The 12,551-nt window shown below is 44.5% G+C and overlaps 1 protein-coding gene across 2 annotated transcripts in view; it reads right to left on the reverse strand.

Annotated features, from left to right (window-relative positions):
• The window catches only part of iyd (iodotyrosine deiodinase), a 32,742-nt gene that overhangs the window by 16,107 nt on the left and 4,084 nt on the right, over positions 1–12,551 (reverse strand). Inside the window, exon 2 of one of the 2 annotated variants that reach the window (XM_033026110.1) lies at positions 3,425–3,610. In XM_033026110.1, coding sequence (XP_032882001.1) covers positions 3,425–3,610 — 186 coding nt within the window. Of the gene's footprint in view, positions 1–3,424; positions 3,614–12,551 lie in introns of both variants that reach the window. The other variant, XM_033026109.1, reaches the window with a different exon arrangement.

A 12,551-nucleotide genomic window follows, 5' to 3' on the forward strand; every position in this document is an offset into this window, starting at 1 on the left:
TAGAAGATGTGAAGTGCAGGGAAATTTGTACTAGGTGAAATGTGCTATTTAAATACATATTGTTGTTGTTATTACTAGAAAGAACTTTCTTTACTTAACATCTTTAATATCTCCACTGGTGGTGGTGTCTCCTTTCTTTTCACTCTTGGGTTGATTTTTTCCACAACTCAGCCCTGGAAGCAGTTTGGTTTACAAACCGAGAGCAGCACGGTGGTGCAGCAGTAGAGTTGCTGCATTATGCGCCAGGGACACAGGTTGCATCCTAACTATGGTGCTGTCTGTACAGAGTTTGTATGTTCTCCCCATGATCTGCGTGGGTTTTCTCCGGAAGCTCCGGTTTCCTTCCACTCATAAAAACATAGAAACATAGAAAATAGGTGCAGGAGTAGGCCATTCGGCCCTTCGAGCCATTCAATATGATCATGTCTGGTCATCTGGAATCAGTACCCGGTTCCTGCATTCACCCCATATCCCCTGATTCTGTTAGCCCTAAGAGCAATATCCAATTCTCTCTTGAATACATTTAGTGACTCGGCCTCCATTGCATTCTGTGGCAGAGAATTCCACAGATTCACAACTCTCTGGATGGGGTGGGAGATTGCAACCTTCACGTGGTCCGCCCTGTTTCGACGAATGCAATCAACCTGGTCTGCACAATCAAAGAAGATCAAATAGAACAAGTTGTCCTACAACTTTAGGCTGGGCACACCATACGCAAGAAGAAGAGGACAACTCTCTGGGTGAAAAAGTTTTTCCTCATCTCAGTCCTAAATGGCATTCTTAAACTGTAACCCCTGGTTCTGGACTCCAACATCGGGAACATTTTTCCTGCTAAACTAAACTAAATACTGAAATTGGTTTAAAATGGGTTTCTTTCAGTTTTCTTTCTGGTCTGAAGCTCGACACTCATAAACTTGCTTTTCTAAGTGATCGAATTCAAGGGTCTCACAACCTCAGAGAAAATAATTGAGAATACCATTCTACTTAAAAATCTCTTCAAAATGCCACTGGTTGGAGTCCTGCAGTTCAGTGGAGAGTACATAGATACATAGAAAAATGTAGTACGTTGGAGAGTGCTCAAAAATCTATGTTATTGAACACTGCTCTGAGCCATTCCAAAAATAAGATAGACACAAAAAGCTGGAGTAAATCAGTGGGACAGGCAGCATCGCTAGAATGGGTGACGTTTTGGGTTGAGACCCTTCTTCAGACTAGTTAGTGAAAAGAGAAACAAGAGATATAAACGATGATGTAGAGAGATAAAGAACAATGAATGAAAAACATGCAAAAAAGTAACGATGATAAAGGAAACAGGCCATTGTTAGTTGTTTGTTGGGTGAAAACGAGAAGCTGGTGCGACTTTGGTGGGGGAGAGATAGATAGATTGGGAATGCAGGGGTTACTTGAAGTTAGAGAATTGAATATTCATACCACTGGGCTGTCAGCTGCCCAAGTGAAATATGAGATGCTGTTCCTCCAATTTGTGTTCAGCCTCACTCTGACAATGGGGGAGGCCTAGGACAGAAAGGTCAGTGTGGGAATGGGAAGGAGAATTAAAGTGTTTAGCCACCGGGCAATCAGGTAGGTTCAGGTGGACTGAGCAAAGTTGTTCAGTGAAGCGATCGGCCAATCTACAATTGGTCTCGCCGATGTATAAGAGTCCCCATCTTGAATAATAGATACAGTAGATGAGGTTGGAGGAGGTGCAAGTGCCTAACCTGAAAGGACTGTCGGGGTCCCTAGACAGAGTCAAGGGAGGAGGTATAGGGACAGGTGTTGCACTTCTACGGTTGCCGGGGAAGGTACCTGGATTGGAGGTGGTTTGAGTGGGAAGGGATGAGTTAACCAGGGAGTTGCGGAGGGAACAGTCTCTGCGGTAGGCGGAAAGGGATGAAGATGAAAGGGATGAACCTCCAAATAACCATTCCACTGTGTCTCCAGAGAATTATCTATCCTATTCCAGATTCAGACCATAAACCCGGGGTTGTGGAATAATGGGGTGGCATTCAAAATCTTTTATGCCATTTAAAACATGACCCTGAGCCATATAAATGAGTATGAGTACAGACAGAGAACAGCTTACATTTTTAGAGAGGTAGGTCAACCCACCAATCATGGAATCATCAATACCAGAAATGTCCTGGTCTTACATGACTCTCGATGTCCAGAGTTGGAGGAATGCAAATATCCTGAAGGCTTTGAGAGATCTATGCCTCTCATAGTTTTACCTACTTCCAGCAGGTCTCCCTTCAGCCTCTGACACTCCAGAGAAAACAATTCAAGTTTTTCCAACCTCTCCTTACAGTTAAACATCCTGATAAACCTCCTCTGCACCCTCTCCAAAGTCTCCACATCCATCCTCTAATGGGGCGACCAGAAATGAGCACAATACTCCAATGTGGCAGAAATGAAGTTTTATAACTTCTACCACAGGCCTCTGTCTTCTATGGATAAGTAAATTCTGAATACAAACTACCAATTCAGTATTCTTAATCTTCTGGAACAGCCTTCCATGACATTCTCACTAATTAGCAATGAAACTCCTCCACCACTGATACCGCCCTTTCTATCAAATCCGAAACATCAAAGCTCTGGAACGTTGAGTTGCCAGTCCTGTCCCTCTCACAACCAAGTCTTCGGAATGGCCACAACATCTTATTCCATTCACTGATCCAGGCTCTGTTCATCTGTTTTGCCCATCACACTCCTTACATTGAAATAAACACACTACAGTCTATTAATTTCACCATGTTCATTAACCTGTCTCTGCCTGCTCTTTTTTTGAGGGAGAGGGGGATATGAAGTCAGTTCAGTATTAATATTTGTGCCAAAGAAGAGCAAGGTAGCATGCCTTAATGTAGCCCATTACATAGACCACCATCAATCCCATCTACACTTCACCACCTCGAGAAAGCAGCTTACATAATCACAGACCTTTATCACCACACCCACCTCTATTCTCATCTCTTTCTTGCAGAAGATACAGATGCTTGAAAGTTCTTACCATCAGTTTGAGGAACAGTTTCTTCCCTGCGATTATCACGCTACTAAAGATACTCCCATTAAATTCCAACTTACCTCATAGGACCTTGAACTTTCTGAACCTTGACTTGTAACTATAACACCATAATGCGATAAAACTAAATTCTGTACTCGGGTATTTTTCTCTTTGTACCACCTGTTGTACTTATGTATAGCTTGGTTGTACGCTGGTATTGTATGATTTGACTGGTTAGTACACAAACAAAGCTTTTCACTGCATCTCGACAATAATAAACCAATACCAATAGTATCCTGAGATATATATCTTGAGATACAGTGAAAAAGTATTTTTGTGCTATCAAGACAAATCATACTATCAGGTAGTGTAAAAAAGAAAAGAAACAGAGTGCAGGATGTAAAGTAAAAATGGCCTGGATGCTACCTGCTGTCCTAATGATGCTCTCAATCACCTCCATTGGTACCATTTCCTTGCTAAAGAAGCGCACACTCCTCCTCCCATTCATCAGATGGTAGAACTCATTGGCTCTGTGAATCATTTCTTCCTTTTGATAATGCTTCATCGAATATGGAATGTGATGGATTTCAACTTCTGGCTCTAGACATTCGTCTACTGAAAAGTAAAGAACACAAGAACAAAGGATTGTTTTGCAAGTTAAACAGAATTATATTGAATTAACAAAATGTTTTCGAACTGGCACATAAACAAAAATCAGCTATGTTAAAAAATAGTATTGAGTATTGAACATCAATAAATTTTGGCATGGCATACGAGCTTCAGAATCACTGGCCATTCCCGTCAGGGAACCTTCTACCTCTTATGATACAGAATGCAGATATATATCAGTGGAAATAAAAATCTGTACCAATGTAAAATGGATCACACACACTTTCAAAAACTTTCACACAAATTCATGATCTACCACAAATCCACTTAGCAAACTTCCCTGTACTGTTCTATTTCATTTTTGAAAAACAGGTCCCATATTGACTGTTCCCCATCCCATATCAAACATCTGTGTCATCACAGCCCTGAGATTCATGTGCAGACGTGGTGTCGAAGGACGAGAAGCCGAAGCAAAGAAGTGGAAGCCAAATAATCGAACGGAAACTAAACCGAAACGCCAAATAACCGAAAGCGTACGAAGCCGAAACGCCAACTAACCAAAAGGTTGGGACGCCTAAAAGCAAACTAACCGAAAGGGCGGGACATCTAAAATCCAACTAACCGAAAGGGAGGGATGCAAACTCACCCGCACGGCGGAGACGAGGCGGAGGGCAGCCGTGGCCGTGGAAGAGTGGGGGCTGTCCCGAGGGATGCGCTCCTTCGGCCGCTTACAGCCTGGTGATCGGGTTCAGAGTGCCCAGTCACCTATGGCTTATGTGGAGAAAATGACCCCCACGCTCCCGTCTCCATCGGCCAGTGATGTGATGGACGCGGGGGTCTGGACCAATCACTGACAAGTCCCGCGCCCCCACCCCCGGCGACGTCATTGTCCCTTATTTTACTTTTCAGCAGCCGCTATTCGGTTAGTTGGCTTGTAGGCGACGCAGCCTTTCGGTGAGTTGACCTTTCGGCAGAGCGGCCTTTCAGTGAGTTTGCTTTAAGGCATCCCACCCTTTCGGTTAGTTGCCTTTTAGGCGTCCCACCCTTTTGGTTAGTTTGCTTTTAGGCATCCCACGCTTTCGGTTAGTTGGTGTTTTGGCTTCGTACGCTTTCAGTTATTTGGCGTTTCGGCTTTGTTTCCGTTCGGTTATTTGGCTTCCACTTCTTTGCTTCGGCTTCTCGTCCTTCGACGCCACGTCAGGGTACCCTGAGATTTATGACTGAATTTGAAGCTGTAGGAGCATGTAAGTCCTGGAGGGAATGGGAGGATAAATGAGGGGAAGGAGGCAACTGTCAGGAAACTGGCTTCAATCTTTTCTGGGTGGCACTGTAGAGCAGCTGGTAGAACTGCTGCCACATAGTGCCTGAGACTCGGGTTTGATCCTGACCTCAAGTGTTGTCTGTGGGGAGTTTGCATGTTCAACCCAGTGACGTTTCCTCCCGGTGCTCTGGTTTACTCCCACATCCCAAATATGTATTTGTTTGTAGAATAACTATAAATTGTCCCTTACATGTGGATGAGATGTGGATGAGAAAGTGGAATAACGTAGAACTAGTGTGTGAATGGACAATTGATAGCTGGTGCGGGCTCAGTGGGCCAAAAGGCCTGTTTCCATGCTATATCTTTCAATCAATCAATCTAATTTAATGACATTAAAACATTCTTAAGTATTTTGATATTGACAAGCTATTATAATTAATTTTAACTCCGCATTATGTTAGTTTAGATGTACAATGGTAGGTAGGGTACCATGATCTGCATGTATATGGCAAATAAGGAATCTTCAGATTGCCTGGCAGGAATTATCAACCACAAAGTTTCATCAATGCTGAGCTGTGGTGCAGCAACAAACTGATCTTTATGTAGGTGTGCACAGGCATTTTTGGGCAGCTACTTTAGCACTTTCATTCCTAGCTGTCCAGCTCCTCGATTGGCTTCACACCATAAAACAAACTTACCAGTGGGAAGGAGTCCTCGCCCCCCAATGATGACCCCTTTTCCCGTCTCCAACGCACCCCCTCCTCGTGGAACCCCTCTCATAAAGTCCCGGCTCTGGAACTCTTTATCCAGAACTGCCGCCGCGACGTCAACCACCTCAACTTCTCCACTCCCCTGTCTCACTCTAATCTTTCCCCCTCTGAACGCACTGCCATTGAATCACTCCGCAAAAACCCAGATTGGGTCATCAAACCAGCCGACAAGGGAGGTGCCGTGGTAGTCTGGCGCGTCGATCTCTACAAAGCTGAGGGCACGCGCCAACTCTCGGACACATCCTCCTATTTACCCTTGGACCATGACCCCACTGACGAGCACCAGGCCACCATTTCTAGCACCATCACCGACTTCATCAATTCCCACGCCCTGCCCGACCAAGCTTCCAACCTCATCGTTCCCCAGCCCCGCACGGCCCGTTTTTACCTTCTCCCCAAAATCCACAAACCCGGCTCTCCCGGTAGACCCATTGTCTCTGCGTGTTCGTGCCCCACCGAACTCATCTCCACATACCTTGACTCCATCCTATCCCCCTTGGTCAAATCCCTCCCCACCTATGTTCTAGACACCTCAGACACTCTCCGCCGCCTCCACGCATTCCACTCTCTGGGCCCTCACCCCCTCATCTTCACCATGGATGTCCGGTCACTCTACACCTCCATCCCCCACCAGGATGGCCTCGGAGCCCTCCGGTTCTTCCTCGACCAGAGGAGCAACCTATACCCAGCCACTGACACTCTCCTCCGCTAAGCGGAGTTGGTCCTCACCCTCAACAACTTTACATTTGACTCCTCCCATTTCCTCCAAACACAAGGCGTAGCTATGGGCACACACATGGGCCCCAGCTACGCCTGCCTCTTTGTCGGGTACGTTGAACAATCCTTGTTCGAGACGTACCAGGGCCCCATCCCCGACCTCTACCTCCGTTACATTGACGACTGCTTTGGGGCCACCTCCTGCACCTACACACAACTGACTGACTTCATCCACTTCACCACCAACTTCCATCCGGCTCTACAATACACCTGGACGATTTCCGACACTTCCCTACCATTCCTTGACCTCACCATCTCCATCGCAGGGGACAGACTCCTGACCGACATACATTACAAACCCACTGACTCACATGGCTATCTGGACTGCACGTCTTCCCACCCTGCCCCCTGTAAAGACTCCATCCCCTACTCCCAATTCCTCCGCCTACGCCGCATCTGTTCCCAGGATGAGACATTCCATACCAGGGCATCGGAAATGTCCTCGTTCTTCAGGGAACGGGGATTCCCCTTCCGCCACCATAGATGAGGCTCACACCAGGGTCTCATCCATACCCCGTAACCACTGCTCTCTCTCCCCATCCCCGCACTCGCAACAAGGGCAGAGTCCCTCTGGTCCTCACCTTTCACCCCACCAGCCGACAAATACAACACATAATCCTCCGCCATTTCCGCCACCTCCAACGTGACCCCACCACTCGCCACATCTTCCCATCTCCTCCCATGTCTGCCTTCCGCAAAGACCGCTCCCTCCGCAACTCCCTCGTCAATTCTTCTCTTCCTTCCCACACCACCCCCTCCCCGGGCACTTTCCGTTGCAACCGCAAGAAATGCAACACCTGTCCCTTCACCTCACCCCTCGACTCCATTCAAGGACCCAAGCAGTCGTTCCAGGTGCGACAAAGGTTCACCTGTATCTCCTCCAACCTCATCTACTGCATCCGCTGCTCTAGATGTCAGCTGATTTACATCGGGGAGACTAAGCGTAGGTTGGGCGATCGTTTCGCCGAACACCTCCGCTCAGTCCGCAATAACCTACCTGAACTCCCGGTGGCTCAGCACTTCAACTCCCCCTCCCATTCCCAATCCGACCTCTCTGTCCTGGGTCTCCTCCATTGCCAGAGTGAGCAACAGCGGAAATTGGAGGAACAGCACCTCATATTCCGTCTGGGGACCTTGCGTCCGGATGGCATTAACATTGAATTCTCCCAATTTTGCTAGCCCTTGCTGTCTCCTCCCCTTCCTTAACCCTCTAGCTGTCTCCTCCCACCCTCCCATCCGCCCGCCCTCGGGCTCCTCCTCCTCCTCCCCTTTTCCTTCTTTCTCCCCCCCCCCCACCCCCCATCAGTCTGAAGAAGGGTTTCGGCCCGAAACGTCGCCTATTTCCTTCGCTCCATAGATGCTGCTGCACCCGCTGAGTTTCCCCAGCAATTTTGTGTACCTTACCAGTTTATTATTTGGAGACAAGGTATTTCCAAGAAAAATGCAACTGATGACACAGAGCCACCAAGAAACTTAATTATGAGGCCAAGGGTGGAACAGCAAAAGCCATTTGATAACCAAATATGTCCCTGGCTAATAGGCCGGCTGAAGCACTCTGTGTTACTGAGGAGATTTAGAAATGCTCTTCAATACATAGCAGCGAGTGTCCTCAAAAAGGCTGTGAAATGGGCATCCTGAGTCTTTGAGAGGGAAACATGAGCATCTCTTCAGATAATAGGAAAAAATATTTCAGCAATACAAATGCAATTGCACTGTTACTGAATGTCATAATTATTATAAAGGGCATTTAAGTTACGGAACTGCACCAAACCAGTTCCAGATAACCAAATCCACCTTTATCATCCATAATAATCGGTACAAAGGTGACCTTGGGTTATGGTAAAATGAATATCAGGATGTAGATGAATATGTCCCTAATTTCATCTTTGTTGACCAAGATATATTCATTAATTAGGAACATAACATAAACCTGCTACTGTTAATTCCATGGACAATTTGGGGAAAGAGAATAGGGAAGAATTCCTTGTGTCCCAATGCAGCAGAGTGTCACGTCTATGAGGAATTACAAAACCAACAGCCGTCTTTCAAATATAATAAAAATGAACTACAGATGCTTGTTTATACCAAAGATAAACACAAATGCAGGAGTAACTCAGTGGGTCAGACAGCATCTCTGGAGAAAACGGATAGGTAACATTTAGGCTTGGGACCCCTCCTCAGACTGATTGTTGGGGAGGTGGGGATAATTGGAAGCAGAAAGTACATGATTCTCCCATTATGATGCTCAGTTCTATCAATTAATATAACTACAAAGAAAACCTGGAGCAGGGATGAGGGGAGATTAAGAGCGTTTTCACAGTATAAAATATTCTGCCTGAAACGATGATGGATGGTGATTTGTTAATAATTTCAATTAAGGCAGCCAAATATAAAACTAAAGGGCAATAATATGTTGGATGATGGGGGCTGGGATTAATTGGCTGGGTGTAACTACAATTAAACACAATGGGATGAATAGCCTTGTGCATTATTCTGCACAAATGTTCTATAGACAACCAGGTCATCTCTGGTTACTTCTCATCCCCACAAAGTTAAGTGTTCAGCTCTCCAGAAGTTAAGAGCCCATTATAATCATTAGGGACAATGGCTTGGCAGATAGAGTGCTTTCCGCATTGAACAATGGTGGCTTGTGAGAAGAGAGCAGGCTGACATAATTCTGAACCATGATAAAATCAACTTCAAAAACCAGGCAATGAGTTCTTCAAAGTGAATGCGAGCAAAAGGAATGTCTTGAAATCAATGAAGCGCAAATTTAAATATATTTCTAACATTTGAAGTTCATGTAGAGTCGTTGAGGTGAATAGCATTGATTCACTTAAGGGGAACACAGTGAAATGTATGAGAGAGGAAGGAATGGGAGGATGCACTGATAGAGTTAGACGAAGGGAATGAGAGGAATAAATAAATAATGTTATGCAATGGATAGGCTAAGTGGCTTCCTTCTTTGTTGCAATCACACTATCACTACCCACTACTCTGTAATATTAGTTTTATTTATTTATCCACACAAACTATAACAAACATACAGAGGCACCCTAATTTTGGGTAAAAGATTTAGAAGGAACATATCAGAACACAGAGATATAAATATTAGGAAAGGGAGAATATTTCTACTCTAAGATGATTTAGTGACAACACAATAGAGGTCTGATGTTCTAAATAAGAGATAAGAACAATAAAGCCAAAATGGAATTCAAGAAAAGTATCTTTATCCAAGGATTGGTAGAATTCACTTGAATTCACAATTACACAAAAGTGGGCCATTCAGTCCATAGGGTCCATGTCAGCTACAGCAGAGCAATCTCATCAATCCCAAATAACACTTTTTTAATTTCCTAAAGTCCTGTAATTTACTCTTGTATATGATCATCAAATTCAAGCTGAAGAAGGGTCTCGACCCGAAACATCACCTATTTCCTTCGCACCATAGATGCAGCCTCACCCGCTAAATTTCTCCAGCAATTTTGTCTAACTTCGATTTTCCAGCAACTGCAGTTCCTTCTTAATCAAATTCACAATGGTTCTTTTACCACCTGCCCTGAATTAAGGGTAATTTACAGTAGCCAATATATTCACTAGCATGTGCTTGAAAAATGGAAGAACACCTGAGCAGCTGGAGAAATCCATGGTCAGTGAGAGAAAGTGCAAACTCTGCACGGATAGCACCAGAGATCAGGATCAATGCCGATCCATGAAATGACAAAACAACTGTGAAGACTATTGTGCCACCCTGTTATATTTGCTCCAACACTGGGTACAAAAGAAAAATAATGCTTTCTTTGGAGATCAGATATAAAAATAGAAAATGCAACAAATTCTCAGCAGGACAGACAACACCCATGGAGAGAAAAAGAGAGTTGAAGTTTCATGTTGAAGACACAAGGAACTGCATATGCTGGAATCGTGAGCAAAACACAAAGTGCTGGAGTAACTCAAGGGGATCAGGCAGCATCTGTGCTGGGAATGGGCAGGCATTGTTTCGGGTTTGAAAAAGGATCCCGATCCGAGACACTCCGTTCCCTCCACAGATGTTGCCTTACCTGCTGAGTTCCTTCAGCACTTTGCGTTTTGCTGAAGTTTCAAATTAATGCCCTGAAATTGTATTTGCAGGAAATACTTGAGATGAGTATCATCAATGCAATCTGTGCTGCCTTCATGCCCACGTTGGTTTTGCATACAGCCTGTCATCGCTGGCGACTCGCCAGCAGCCTCACGAGAGGGTCCAACCACAAGAGCTCAATAACAACTCCACTCATTGAGACATCCACGAATTCCGACGTACCCGCTACGTACATTATACGTACTTACCATGAGTTTAATTTTTTTTTTTAACTCAGGAGAGCTCTTGGGTGAACTCGCATCGTGGGACAGGCCAATTAGGTTAATCACTCAATCACTGTCGACAATTCCTTCAGTTACCAAGAAATATTAGTGTATCTCTCCTCATACTCCTCCTTTAAAATATTACTTTTTACTTATATCTGACCAGGTTTATGGCCAGCTGTCCAAGTGTTTCCTTGTGTGGCTCAGTTAAACTAGATAATGCTGCTATGAAGTGTATTATGAGGTTTACTACATTAAATATACCATCTATATCCAAGATAGATTGCCATTGCATAATACTTATTCCTCAGAAAATACCATATAATTACGTCTTTTTTTTTAACATTTCAAACATTAAACAGTGATAGATCTCCAAAGCAAGCCTATTTCAGAATGAAACTGCTGTACTCTCAAGTTATGGCTCGCCCTAATAAAGCTCGCAAAAGTTGCATGAAGATTCAGACATTTTCAATTACAAGGTGTACAGGGCAGCATTACAAGGTTCCCTGCATAACACCTTGTTAAAGCTCTCAATAAATGTTTCAGCGACACATTCCCTATTTATATTTTGCAAGTTGTCGTAGCTGTCAGCACTTAGAATAACATCTGCTATGCAATGTAGATAAGCACTGAAGCAACAGGTACATGGGTAATGCTACGTGTTATGTAATTCCCTCCTTCTATCAATCATAAAGAAAGCCCATCAATATTTCTACTTCCTTAGAAGATTGAGGAGATTCAGTATGTCAATAATCTCAACTTCTACACTGTACAGTAGAGAGCATATGAACTGGTTTCATCACAGCCTGATTTGCCAACTCGTATGCCCAGGGACGAAGGAGATTACAGAAAGTGATAGACATTGCCCAGTTCATCATATGCACTGACCTCCCCGCCATCGAAAGGATCTACAGGAGTTGCTGCCTCAGAATGCAGTCAATATTTTCAAATTTCCACATAACTGCGGAAATGTTCTCATTTCATTCCTACCATCAGGTAGAAGATATAGGAATCTGAAAACCATGACCACCATATTCAAGAATTCCTTCCTCCAAACAATCATTGGGATCTTAAACTCTAGACAGCACGAACCTCAACTATGAACCACAACCTTCCATGGACTGTGTTGAGTTCCACCTAGACTTTGGTTTTATTTTGCATTAGTATTGTGGCTTATTATTTTATTAAATTTTTAATATATTATTTATAATCTATGTGCATGTGTTTTACAGGTCAGTTATGCTGCAAGTTAGATGCATATCTGTGGTGATGAAGTGCTTTGAGAGGTTGATTATGGTGCATATCAACTTCTACCTCGACAAGAATCTCGACCCACTGCAGTTTGCTTACTGCCACAACAGATCAACGGTGGATGCGATCTCACTGGCTCTCCACTCAGCTCTGGACCACTTGGACAACAAAAACTCACATGTCAGGCAGTTATTCATTGACCACAGCTCGGCGTTTAATACCATCATCCCCTCCAAGGTGGTTACCAAGCTCTCTGATCTGGGTCTCTGCGCATCCCTCTGCAATTGAATCCTCGACTTCCTCATCTACAGACCACAGTCTGTCCGCATTGGTGGAAATGTGTCATCCTCGATAACAGTCAGCACGGGAGCACCTCAAGGCTGCGTGCTCAGCCCCCTGCTGTACTCGCTCTATACTCATGACTGCGTAGCCGGACATAGTGCGAACAACATCATCAAGTTCGCCGACGACACCACTGTTGAAGGGACGAATCACTGATGGTGATGAGTCAGAGTATAGAAGTGAGATTGACCGATTGACC

The sequence above is a fragment of the Amblyraja radiata genome, chromosome 8 (assembly GCF_010909765.2).
Source record: "Amblyraja radiata isolate CabotCenter1 chromosome 8, sAmbRad1.1.pri, whole genome shotgun sequence".
In the NCBI taxonomy this organism is placed as follows: Eukaryota; Metazoa; Chordata; class Chondrichthyes; order Rajiformes; family Rajidae; genus Amblyraja; species Amblyraja radiata.